This window comes from Epinephelus fuscoguttatus, linkage group LG8 (genome assembly GCF_011397635.1).
Source record: "Epinephelus fuscoguttatus linkage group LG8, E.fuscoguttatus.final_Chr_v1".
Classification (NCBI taxonomy): Eukaryota; Metazoa; Chordata; class Actinopteri; order Perciformes; family Serranidae; genus Epinephelus; species Epinephelus fuscoguttatus.
The window spans coordinates 45,197,791-45,212,013 of NC_064759.1; the positions used below are offsets into that span (position 1 = coordinate 45,197,791).

The 14,223-nt window shown below is 39.6% G+C and overlaps 1 protein-coding gene across 1 annotated transcript in view; it reads left to right on the forward strand.

Moving 5' to 3' along the window:
• The window catches only part of sacm1lb (SAC1 like phosphatidylinositide phosphatase b), a 66,003-nt gene extending 52,028 nt beyond the window's left edge, over window positions 1–13,975 (forward strand). Inside the window, exons 13-20 of the mRNA XM_049583166.1 lie at window positions 84–182; window positions 264–402; window positions 6,077–6,146; window positions 6,287–6,359; window positions 7,387–7,480; window positions 10,902–10,994; window positions 11,069–11,126; window positions 11,316–13,975. Coding sequence (XP_049439123.1) covers window positions 84–182; window positions 264–402; window positions 6,077–6,146; window positions 6,287–6,359; window positions 7,387–7,480; window positions 10,902–10,994; window positions 11,069–11,126; window positions 11,316–11,452 — 763 coding nt within the window. The 3' untranslated portion in view covers window positions 11,453–13,975. The remainder of the gene's footprint in view (window positions 1–83; window positions 183–263; window positions 403–6,076; window positions 6,147–6,286; window positions 6,360–7,386; window positions 7,481–10,901; window positions 10,995–11,068; window positions 11,127–11,315) is intronic.
• The last annotated feature ends 248 nt before the right edge of the window (window positions 13,976–14,223 follow it).

Genomic DNA, 14,223 nt, shown 5'->3' on the forward strand with positions numbered 1-14,223 from the left:
GTTCTTTCAGACCCTCATATTTATACCTCCTCTAATTACATTGAGCAATAATATATCTTTGGTATATGCTTGCCCCTCTGCAGGTACATAGCCTTTGACTTCCACAAGGAGTGCAGTCGTATGAGGTGGCACCGCCTGCAGATCTTAGTGGACATGGTTGCTGAAATGCAGGATGAATTTGGGTCAGTGTGCTGATATACAAGTACACCAGGTAGATATCTATATACTGTACAGCAGACGTAATGGTGTGTATGTGGATTCAGATATTTCCTGGTGGATGCAGATGGGAAGGTGCTGTTGAATCAGGAGGGGACTTTTCGGAGCAACTGCATGGACTGTCTGGACCGTACCAATGTCGTCCAGAGCCTGCTGGCTGAACGCTCGCTGCAGTCACAGCTACGGGTAGGACCCTATAATCATATGGTGGACATAACATTTAAAACAACTGAAGACAGAAAACAGTGGCTGTTCCCAGCTTGTGCCTGGTACAATGGATATGTGGTGACAAAACAACTATTTAATGAACAGTTTAAAGAAAAAGTCTTCACACGTCGGCTGTCTTTCTTGAGTTTTAATAAGCATTCATGAATGGAGACACTCACACATACAACCACATAAACAGTCAGTCAGTGAACGAGTGCCTAGCAAGTCCTCTCGCCCTGCTATCCTTATAGTTCCCATAACAATTGCACATCAACAGTCAAAATATGTGGCACCTTGACATTCCCAGACCTGCCAACCTGTACGCATTTTGCGTACAAGGCACGCATTTTGACATCAATGTACACTGGTACGATTTGATGCTCTAAAAGTACGCATATCACTCGATCGCACATTTCGCCGGTTTCAGTGTATTTGTCTATGCAAGATGTCACTGAAGTTGATACCCGGTGAATATAGATGCGTAGGCGGAACGAAAAGATTTTGGCCAATCAGATTGCTGCATATTGCCCCGATAGATGGTATGACCTTCTCATACCCGTTTAAGAAATCGCACTCCACCGCCGAGTCCTTTTTTATTTATTTTTTTACGCCCTGTAGTGTGTTCACTGTGTGTGTGTGTGTGTGTGCGGGCATGTGTGTGTGCGTGCCCAACGGGGCCAAACTCTGCCGTGCGCGATACAGAGAGCAGGGGAGGATTGTAAACGCGCAACCATGTAGAGACAGAAATGACACGTGGTCTGTAAATAAGATAAATAACATAAGGCTATTTAGTTTGTTTAATAAAAGGACAAGGTATAGACCTGTTCTATAGGAAAGGTTACCTTAAGTGACTTCTTTGTGATCTGGCACTATATAGAAAATAAAATTAAATAAAATTAACTTGACCTTCAAGGGGGGGCGGGACGGGGTGCCCCCCTAATAAAATGGTAGGGCAAACACTGAAGTAAATAGTGTCAAAGTCGCCTGTCGTCGATACATTGCTGGTGAGAATTGTACCAAGGTAAGCAAATTGCAGACAAATTTACATTCAACTGTGTTATGAAACCATGTGCCCTGCCTGAATAACTATAACACACTTATGATAAAAAGGCTTTTTGTTTGATGAGTCTGCTGAATTTCTATAAGAAAAAAACAAGGCACTAAGAAGAGAGTAGTTCTAATAGGTGTCGTACTACACAAGAACATGATGAGGAATGCTAATGTAATGCACTTGTCTATGATCTATTATCTGTTTCTGTATGAAATTGCATGAAAATAGGATTTCGCCATGTGATGTTTCAAAATCTTCTCGGGGGAGAACCCCCCGAATCTCACTTGAAATCTTTCTTTTTGTCACAACAGGACATATTACTGTATTTTTTAAGCAGATGATCAATACTACCATCAGATTGATGAAATTGACCTTGATCTGCGCCATAAAACAAATATTGGGCGTCTATGGACCTATGTGGGGCTGAGGCCTATAGATATGAATATGTAAACGTACGCTCATTTCTTCTGTTTGCCACATGTGCATATTGACTTTTATGGTTTAAAAAAAAAAAAAAAAAAAGTGCCGCCGTGTCCACATATGTTCATGACCACGCACGAGTGTCTGGTAAGGTGGTACTCATAACCTTTCTTCAAGGTTGGCAGGTTAGCATTCCTAAGTCACAACATCTCTTGAGACTAACAAGGACACTTGGTGTCCTCCCTGGCTCGTGACCTTGGTGTCTCTCACTGCTGTCACAGTAGGGGTTAAATGAGCAACAGACATCATTAGGTGAGAAGTTCAGTCTCATCAAAACAAGTAACCTTAGGACATGGGTACACAACAGAACACATTATAAGTTAAACATGGTTAAACACAGAATTTTCCATCACAGATACCAGTGGGGACATTTTATAAAATGAAGTGTAAAAAGCATAGAAACCATTTCTCTCTCCACTCCATATTTGCTCATAACTCCTACATAATAGGGCTGGGATGATATGCTTTTGTATATACACACACACATATACATATACATATATCTTGGCTAATAGTGTCTCCAGCTAGGCTGTCGGGGAGCATGAGTAAACTTCTTAACAGTTCTTTTGCAAGAAAATGAGCATATCTGCTTTCTCTAGACGAATCCTACACCGTTCTTGGCTAATTGTGTCTCCAGCTACTGAGAACACTCTCTCTGATGGGGTTGATAATGCTTGCACACACATACATGTGGCAGACAAATCTGAACAAATCAGACAGGATGGGGAGAGTGGACCTCTTCTCCCACCACTACCTAGCAGGGTCTGTGCTCATGGACACAGGGGGCAGGTTCCTGTACAGTTTTATTTCCTGCTCAGCTTTCTCATGGCAGGAAAGGGAGCATATGTTCTCAGCTGCTGTTTGTGCTTCTTTCTCTTCCTCCTCAAAGAGCTCCTCTAAGGGTGTTATTTTCATTTTCTTGGGAGGATGACTCTGAGTCTGAAATAGACAATAAATCCTGTTAGTGATCATTTAAGGATGACCAGAGTAAGACCCTATTCTCAAGAAAATGAAAATATTCACAATGTCCTTACCTCCACATTTTCCTCTTCCTCCTGATCAGACACACTGATGTACTCCTGGCACTGGATGGTCTCACGCTCACCATCTTCACCGTCCTGCCCAATTGGCAGCTGAAAAATACCAGTGATGCATCATTACAGGCATCCAGCAATTCACAGTTTAGGCTGACAACAGTTTCATAGCTTTTTACATTTGTAGATGGCCAATGTGTTTACCTGGTGCTCTGACTCTTCTGGACCTGCCATCTTCACTGCAGCATCTTTCACCCGGTCCCAGGCAGCATTCTTGTAGCCTTGAATTTAGGATCCATTATAGTTGCCTCCTCCAGAAATGCTGATATCTCACCATCCTACAACACACAGCATGAGACAGATGTACAGTGGCTTTGTAAAGTATTCAATTTCAGACCCATTTACAAGATGGCAAATTGTATTTAATTTGATGTATTTTAAGACTATATGCACATGTATTTTACATGTCTTTATGCATATATGTGTATATGACATGTTTGCCTGCGAAGCACTTTGGTCCAAATGCTGTTTGCAGGTGCTATATAAATGAAATAAACTTAAACTTAAACTATAAGACAGCAAATTGAAAAAAGGGGCCTGAATAATTTGAGACCAATGAATGAATCAATCAATCAATATGAATCGTATCTCCCTTACACCACCTAACAGGTTGTTACTAAGGTTACTGTAGTGTAGATGCATAATTAATACCTGATAGCAACTGGACTGGTCACTCCATATCTTGGCCTTTATGGAGACAATGAAGACAGAGTCGTCATCAGCTGCTGTGAAGTGAGTCTCCAACTTCTTTAGGATTGGAAGTATTTGCCCACACGTTGGTGTCTTCTCGCTTGATACAGCCAGGGTGCTGGTGTAGAGGATTCGCATGAGCTTGATGAACTCGTCTGCTTTCTTGAAAGCCTCATCACTCATTTGCTCTAATCTACCAAAAATACAGTATGTACAGAAAATATCATGGTTCTGAGTAGTATCACGATACCACAGCGAAAATGAGGCACATGTGCCTTTTGTCATTTATAAAAAGATAAATCACTTCTCTATAATACATCAAAGATATTTCAATGGAATAAATTACTTATTGACTTATTCATACTTCAAAAACAGCATCAATAAGTGATTAACATAGTGGGGATCAAAATAAAATAAATAAATAAAATAAAAATCAACCAGCCACCATCCTCCTCTGACAAGTAAAGAACAGTCCCTTCATCAGTAAAGAACAGTCCCTAAAGTGCGGTGAGGTTTGTGGACCGTTACCTGCCACAAAGAGAGAAATGTGAACGGCTCGTTTCTCCTCTGACACGTCACATACCTGTGTGCTGCAACGGCTCGGCTGTTCAGGTACTTTTGGGCAGTCATGACGCCAAGAAGAGGACATTATTGGAGCCAGACTTCTCCGTCGCTGATAAGCCTATGGCCGCCGTATTTCACAGGAATACATTCCTGTCTGTGTCTGTGACCCAGGTTCAACCCACAACTGGCGGGATTCGCCTTTCGTTTCTGCTGCTGGTTGAAATCTGTACTCGCACAGCGTGCTGAATGATTTATTTTGCTCGAACAAAACTATTTTTAGTCGCAAATGCGAGTGCAGTGACGGATGGAGTAAAATATCGCCACACTGCCGACATTTTACTCCGTCCGTCACCGCACGCTGTTTGATTGCGTTATCAAAACACGCCGCTATTAGTCAGCCTTGCTTTTCACTTATTCCACTGAATACTGAATGTGTGTTTTTTTGCAATATTCAGCTGAATATATTTGGTTACCGAATATTCAGTGCATCCCTAATTTACATGCAATTTTTTAATTATGCAGTTTGTGATTATTAAGACACAGCTTTGAAACCTATGGAGATAAATTTGTATCGGTATTATTTGTGTAACATAAGTAAATATAAAACTCCTACCACAAATACAAAAAGAAATTTTTAAACTCAAAAAACTATGTTTTCAAATATAAAAAGATTCTCAAATCCACAAATAAGGAGATAGAATTGTGTCAGTATTATTTGTGTGTGGAGATTGGTAATACGTGTTTAAATGTGTAATCTGTACATACGTAAATACATAAAAGATTTGTAAACTCACAAACATGTTTTGCAAAAATGAAACAGATCTGTAAAAACACAAATTCCAAAAATGATGAAAAAAGACTTGGTGTGCGTAAAATGCAAATCTGCATGCATAGATTCAAAATTCACAAATTTAAATGGGATTCACAGATATCTGTTCGAAAGTTGTAAATGTTAGGAAGATATTAACAAATGTTTTTTATTTATTTGTTATTGAATTAAATGTATATATTTTTATTTGTGGAATTTGTCTGTGTATGTGCAGCTTTATTTTATATTTGCAAAAAAGTTTTTGAGTTTACAAATCTTTTTTGTATTTGTGGATGGTGTTTATATTTACAGATTACACATTAACACAGATTGTCGATCTTCTCTCACAAATAATATTGAGACAAATCCATCTCCATATGTTGCATTACATGTATTAGATGTGCTGACATGATAAGTTCAGCATAATTTTAATTTCCACTGCACTAATTTCATCAGTACAGCTGCCATGTGGTGCTCGCCTCTCTGCTGCTCACCCTTTGTTGTTTTTTTTTAACTTTGATGTTAAGTTGTTGTTTTTTTCAGTGAACTACTGTCAATTAAATTTCACATTTAAAGCCTACATGGTAAGGAAGGGATTTTATTTGTTGCTTTTCAGGAAGTGTTCAGTTTCATTCAAAGTAAATTGAATTTAAAAATGGCAAAGTAAAAGGGTTGGATTTCATTAGTGAAGAAAGACTGTATTTTTGCTAACAAAGCAAGTCAGAGCAGAAGAATGGTGAGTGTGACATGACTGAGTTTGTGCTGTGGAATTTTTTAAGACAACAGGGACACATGGGGGAAGCGTTAAGTTTGCAGTAAATGAAAACAGAAGCAGGTCATAAAACAGGTAGGCTTCTTACTGAAATATCATCAAACATACGAGTAGCTTGTAGCATAGACTTTAACAGAGGAGTCAGAAGGTAGTTTTTGATTTGCCTCTTAACTCAAATGTGTTTGTACCTGCAGAGAATGGGAGTCCTCCACATGGGCCAGCAGATTGAAGAGCAGGCAGACTTTAAGAAGATGTACCAGAATGGTGGGCTCACCCTCACACTCCAGTGACCTCAGTAGTTTTTTTAATCACTCTTTTAAGGTTAAAGATATTAATATGATCTGTTTCCTCTATTTCTTTTTGAGTATTGTGTTCTGTCGTCTTTGCTGTCTATTCACTTTCAGCTTGGGCAGACAATGCTGATGCGTGCGCCAAGCAGTATGCTGGTACTGGTGCCTTGAAGACTGACTTCACCAGGTCAGTTTTCACGCAGCAAACAGTAGCTGAACACATGCTAACTACCTGCTAATGACAAAGGAACCGTGTAAGTGTGTGCAGTGTAGGACCCTGACAAACCTGTCAGTGTCAGCGTCTGTTTCCCTAGACTTTGCAGTGGGTCTGGCATTGTCGGCTCTAGTTGGCCCTTATCAGCTGTTTTTTGGCCGATTCAGCAAAATGAATGGGCATCAGAGATGGCGGAGCCCATCAATGAATGAAACCACTCTAATTGGCAGTTCAGCTCAGCGCACGACAAGAGAAATGGAAGTGTGGAAAGTAAACAAATAGCTAAAGTCAGAGGGAGTGAGACCGAAACAAACTTGTTAGGTAAGATTAGGTAACTTTTTTTTTTGTCTTTAGTTATTCAGCTCTTAAGCAGAAACAGTTCATAACAGTTTGTGTTGTTGTTAACTAGCGCACAGTAAATATGCTTTCATCTTTCAGCATCAGTGTTGTTAATTTGCTAACTGGCTAACTACTGTGCTGAAAGTGTCAGTTTTCACATACATTATATATATATATATATATATATATATGTGTGTGTGTGTATATATATATATATATATATATATATGTGTATATATATATATATATACTCATATATATATATATATTGACACATATATATATATATATATATATATATATATATATATACACATATACATATATATATATATATATATATATATATATATATTTATATGTGTATATATATATATATATATATATATATATATGTATATATGTGTGTATATATATACACACACACACACACACACACACACACACACACACACGCACATATAGATAGATCATAAAGCTTCTAAAATGGAGAGGGTTTATCCTCTGTGGAGCATGACATGTTCCCAGTTAATTAGATTCGAGTTAGGTGGTGTAAATGATGATGCTAGAGGAAAGGTCAGGGCTCACTAAAATGGTTTGCATTCATCCTGTGGGGACATGAGTGTTTTTTTTTATGGTGTTCAACAACATGATCTTTCAGGACCGGAAAGAGGACTCAGTGGGGGCTGCTGATGGATGGCTGGAACTCCATGATCCGATATTACAAAAACAACTTCTCTGATGGTTTCAGACAGGTGGGTCCAAACCTTCATTGATACTAATGCTATGGTATCTGTTTGTTTTACAGTCATACTAATACAATGAGCATTAGCGGCATCTCTGCCAGATAAGTCCTTGTGCAAGGTGAAATAAACCTGTTTCTTCTTGATTAGAAGGATGGGGCTGCTGCTTCAATATCTTTACCATTACAGCATCCATCCAGTCCATGTGGTAACGTAACTACATATATGAATGCACCATATGAACTAAAAAACAACCTGCACATCAACAATGTGTGAGAAAATGTCTGCAGGGCACTCAAACACTTTGGGTCTCAATCATGAGATGTTATTAAATATGTTAGTAGACTGGCAGATAAAAACCTTGGTACTAAAAACCTACACCAGATTAGAGCTTATATTCTCTGCCCGAGCCCGAGCCCGACGGGCCCAGGCGGTCAGATATGAGTTTTGTTTTTTTTTTTTGTTTTTTTTTTAACAAAGCTATGATTTGATAATGTTATAGGCTATGTATTGTAGCAACCCTGCAGTAAATGTTCTGTGAGTTAATGGCATGTTTGGAATTGAATGAGGTACGGGGTGCGAGTGTGAGGGGAATGAGGAGGGCTGTGTGAGTGCGCGTGCTGGTGTGTATATGAGCGAGCTGGAGGAGAGAGCAGGAGTGCACAGTTGGAGTTACAGCTAAGTTGTTGTTTGTTGGTTGTTTTGGCGTGGTTACGGCCAACAGTAACCTGTACTGTTCAGTAATATGTTCAGTAAAACGGTGGTTTAATTGCCGAATAACTGCGTCATCCTTTCCACACGTCCAGTGTTGCAACATTGTGCGCGCACAGCCCTTCACCACCTGGATCCGAAAATAAACACCTGTTTTATTACATAATCATGCTTCCGTGTTGCGCCATTCATTAAGATCCTATATTTCTGTCATTCAAATAACAAGAATTGTGGTTTAATACTCTTAATTATAACAGCCAACTTATTGAAAAATGTTGGGTTTAAATCGGGCTCGGGCCCATAATTACAGTTAATTGGACAGGCCAGGCCGGTCCCGGACATAACGTGCACAGGCTCGGGCCGGGTCGGACTGGATTTTTTGGGCCTGATCTAAGCTCTACACCAGATTCAGGAAACCCATCGGAAACTCTGACTTAATCATAGACAAGTGTGTATGTTCATGAATGCCAATCAATCATAAATTGACAGCGCGGTCCTGCTAGTCAGCAATTAGCATACATCCCCACCCATGAATAGCCAGTGACCACCATATAAGGATGTGATAAATACTATGGATAGGTTCATGCTGTTGACCTATGAACATGGAGCAAACAAAAGAGAGAGAGAGAAAAAGAAAAACTTTTCTGACGCTGAGATTGAAGGTTTATTAGGTGAAGTGGGGTTGAGAAAAACATTTTATTTTCTTCTGTTAGTAGTGGTGTGACAGGGGCAGGTCAATCAAAGGCCTGGAAGGAGGTAATGGGTGCCATCAACTCTGTGTCCTCTGTTGTAAGAACCATCTAAGAAGTTAAATGAAAATGGATCGATATGAAACTTGATGCAAAGAAACGCTTAAGTACAAACAAAACCCCACAGCAGCTACAGGAGGCTCTTCATCTCAGCTCTCTGCTGCAGATGAATGCATTGCTTGCATCGTAGGACAGACCTCTCTGTCAGGGGAAACAGCCACATGCCTCCACTGGAGCAGTCAACAGCAAACTCACAAGGTACGGTGATGTACGTGTTATTGTCAGTGTTAAATCACTATACATTTTGACAGCCATCACTGATAGCTTAGTGTTTGGTCAGTAACTTCAGTCTCATCATCTCGCCACTCAAACAGAGGATACATTTGTAGAGTTCTCGCTCCTCATTGATTAAAGTGGGAACAGAAATGTAGAAGACATGTATTGATTGATTTAAATAACACATTCTCATTTTTAAGAGACCTAATGGAAGCTTAAATCCGCTAATTGCCAACTAATTGAACTAAATGTGTTATATTTCTAATCTCTTGCCATGTTTAACTTACATATTTTAAAGGCATCTGTGTATTGTGAACATAATAGAGCACAATACAAAGTTGTCAGAAGAAGGTGTAGATTTTACCTAGATCGGAGCTAATAACATATTAATGAATGCCGAAATGCACATAAATTTCCTTCTGCTGACAGTTTACACACAAATTCGTTCTGCTCACATTTGATTTAATGAGACCCAGAGAGTGTATATAATAAGTCTGTACATACTGCCTACTAAATAAAGAGTTATGGTTGTGAATACCAGCATGACCGACATGACTATCAATCACAACGTGACCTGTCTGAGCTACCGTTGAATGGAAACTGTTTATCACAAATGTAAACCAGCATTACCTCTTCCTCAAAATTTAATATTTTCCAGTCTTGCTTAAAGGCAGATTGGAAGTATTAAATATTTAAGTGTTGAGTCACTCGCCATCATTTTTTCACTAACGTAAACTGTCTGCTTTGCAGTCCACCATTGGACAAGCTGAAGAGCTGCAATGCATGATGAGGTGGTTTAGTATCGTAAAACATCAATTACTAGCCCAGGCTATTATTTATTTTCACTGAACTCAACAGGGGTATATTAAGGACAAGTGTCTATATGGGACAAGCTTTTAATTCCTTTTACATAAGTTTTATGGCACCCGAGGATTATGGCACCAGGCATACCAACACAGCACCACTTTATCCTGTTAATATCTGTTAATATTTGCAACTTGGATTCATTTTTATGAAAAACCCCTTTGATTCTTTTGATTGGTGGACCCTTACGAACTAACAGAATATGAATAACTTACTGGGTTACTGCTACCATGCAGTAGATTTGAATGAATTGTCATCTTCTCATGGTTTCAGTAAAATGAACTGAATAGTTGAATTGTGGAGATTCTAACCAAGCTAACGATGTGTAGCATCTCCATATTGATAAAAGTTTAAACATTTATATTTGTATGCATGTTCTAAACAACTAACTAACGTTACCTCAAGTGGGTAGCAAAGCAACCCAATTTTATACATCCAAAGAACTCCTATAAAAATGATGTGCTCGGCAACCAGACCAGACGTCTAATTGAGACAGGCCTTTATTTGTCAAAATGTGTAGCCACACCATGCTAGTAAAATGGACAGGGCGTTTAATTGGGACTAGGCTTTTAATTGAAGTTTTACGGTATGTCCAGTCAGCTCACGTCTCTCATCCATAAATTCTTGGTACTATAGTATACACCCTGGCATTTCTTGCATACAAAAAATCCTGAAGCTCTACACAACAAAACTGCCTAAAGCTGACTCGACAGAAGTATGAATAATCACAGAGCATCTGAGTAGTCAATGCTGGCCACTTGGAGATACTCTCAACTGCAGAGTCAACTGCAGAGAAGAATTACTGTTGAAACAGTTGGTCTGTTTTAATGCAGGACTCAATTGATCTGTTCCTGGGGAACTATGCTGTAGATGAAACTGATTGGTCCACCCCACTGCATGACCCCAAAGACTGGAAGTTTCTGACGGTAAGAAGCGCTCAGGAAAATTGATAAAGTTTTTTCTTTCCAATGTCTTTAATGTGACTCTTGTCCTTTTTTAGTTGCCTATCGTCATGGTGGTAGCATTCTCCATGTGTATCATCTGCCTGCTAATGGCTGGTAAGACAAAACTGCAAGAAACTCAAATTAACAGGCATTTTCATACCTACAAATCATCTTAAAATGAATTAATGCCCACTATGCACTAATTACTATCATTGTAGAGTTCCCCCAATATTTTGACAGGGGATGCCAAATTAGTTTTAAATGTCTTCAACTGACTTGGTATGACCTCCTGTCCCCTTTCAGGTGATACGTGGACTGAGACTCTGGCCTATGTGTTGTTCTGGGGAACAGCCAGCGTGGTGACGGGCGGCCTCATCCTCTTTAATGGACTGGACTTTGTAGATGCTCCCAAGCTGGTCCAGAAGGAAAAGCTGGACTGAATGTGTGTGTGTGGAAAGCAGCTAGGCCCTGGTGAGCTCACTACCTCATCCTCTAGCTCTTCATCACTTTACACCCAACATCAGCATCAGCAGGTCTGGAGCCTTTACTAACAGAGGGTGGAGTGGAGGAGAGGGGTGGTAAGTAGGGCCGGCCTCGTGTACCACGACGGTGGAAAGACAGAGACTGGGAGTGCACGGGCCTGCTGCTGTCCACACTGCAGCTACTGACATGTGGACAGGTCTGTCTGTCCACAGTTTTACTGGACAATGAACCTCTGGAGTATATTCCTACTGTATGTGATTGTTCATGATTTCAGAAGAATGCTGTGGGATCCCACATAAATGTTTGTCCCACTTCATTCCCCTCATGGATGCATCGGGATCAGAATCAAAACAGCTGCTGTGATATCACAGTACAGCTGTACTGTTAATTTGCCTCTTGTCTTTTCTTTTCATGTCTTTCCATGTACAGTTGCTCTGTCCTGGGTTAAATGCTATCGGTTTCAGAGTCTTCAAGACCAGTAATGGATATGAGACTGTCCTGTTCCAATGGCCCCAAAGCATCCGGCCTTCTTTTACCAAAATTCAAATTACCCTGCAAGTGTGTTATTGGAAGTCCTCAGAATACCAAATATCAATTCATAACTTGACTTATGCATTTGAGCGGTCTTTATCACTTCATATAAAATATTAGGTATATATTAGACGGTATGGTTGGAACTTTTTGAAGTGGAGTTGTATGGGGTACTTACCCTTAGACAGTGTATTACATACAAAGGATGTCAGTCGGCACTCCCCTACTTTGGAGAAGCAGGCTGGAGTACAACGTGGAAGCTCAGGAATCGACAGCTGTGGATGAGTCAGCAACAAAACATATTTTAGCCACCTAAAAAAGTCCCACCTTTAAACAAATCAATATCACTTTAAGTCTATGGTATGCTGAAAGTATTTTCAGTGCTTTATCTTTCCGTCAGACAGTTAGCTTTATTTCCCCATCTATGCTCTCGTCAAAGCCACCAGACTCCATTGCCAAAAACAGTAATTTGACCTCATGAAGCGAGAGAGCTGTTGGTCTACCGCTGCTTTAGTTAGTTTGTTTCTATTATTGTGTGACTTTGGTGAAACGAAACTAACCCTTTTAAACACCAAAGTCACACAATTAACACAAACAAATTAACTGATGGAGGCAGCGGGAGACCAGTAGCTCCTGTGCTCAGCAATGTTAAATCACTGTATTTCTCAGTGGAGTCTGGCTTTGAAGATGGCGATAGAATGGCCTCATTTTTCCGTGGGAAATCACTGTCTGACATTAAGTTAAAGCAGTGAAAATACCCTCAATATAGCGTACACTGAAAATGATCTTGATATTTTAAGGTGGGACTTTTCATAGGTGGCTAAAATATGTTAAATTGCTGACCCATCCACAGCAGTAGAATGCTTAGCTTCCATGTCAGACACCAGCCTGCTTCTCCAAACTGGGGGCATGCTGACTGACATCTACTGTATGTAACATAACTGTCTCTGGATAAGTACCCCATACAACCCACTTCAAAAAACTTGAACTATCCCTTTAACATATGTTTGTGATTATCATGAGTGTCACTGATAGTTACCAATACACAGTGAAAATCATGAGGTTGAGCGATTAGAAGGCCACTGCAGAATGTAAATAATACTGTAGAAGGCAGAAATGCTTTGTTCCTGTTTGGAGCCTGTTTAACACTACTTGTAGGCTGGTAACATTTCTCGTCAGTCAAGTGTATCATTAACTGACTGGTGTCATTAGGTGTCACGGAACTTTTAAATTAGAATTAGAATTCTGTGCTATTTACTTAATTCTTGCTCTCAGATGAGTCACTTGTGAGCAGGAATACAGAGAACATATAGTTAAACAGAATTGTTAACCTTTTAACATTAACACTTTAGAGGGTGTTAAAGACACCGTTGCTTAACATTCTAAATCTGACACAATATCAAGTAACTGCAGCAGCAGGAAGTCAAGTTACAGGTTGTTGTTTCAGAGCATTAGTGGCAGACTGGCAGCTGTCTTTGGTATTGAGGTGCCAACATTTACTTAGCTCATTCCTCCATAATAATATCATTAGTTATTACATTCATGTCATTTTTCCTTGTACCCTCCACACTTTCATTAAAGATACAGTTGTGTTGCTATATTGGATGTTGTTTCAGCAGCACCGGTCAGCTGTTTGCTACACATGGACAATCTGATCTAAATGACTGTGTGATTTGATTTGGGATGGAGATGCATGGATATACTTAATATTTTGCTTGTTAAATAATGTTGTTATTTCTGAAATTCCTTCAGTGTACATTGAACAGAAATTTAAACATTTTTGCTCCAGTTTTTCACAGGTTTAACTAAAAGATCTAAAACTTTTTTATGAACTCGATAAATATGTTTCTCTCAAATTTTGGTCACAAATTTCTAATAATGTGTGTTATTGAGCACTTATCCTTGTCCAAGATAATCCATCCACCTGACAGGTGCGGCATATCAAAATGCTGATTACACAGCATCATTACTACACAGGTGTACCTTTGGACGGTCACAATAAAAGGACACTCTAAAATGTGCAGTTTGATCACACAACACAATACAGATGTCCCAAGTTTTGAGGGAGCGTGGCATTGGCATGCTGACTGCAGGAATATCCACCAGAGCTGTTGCCTGTGAACTTAATGTTAATTGCACTACTATAAGCCTAATGGCTACTGCAACAGTTGATTTGCACAACTGAAGAATTTCTGCA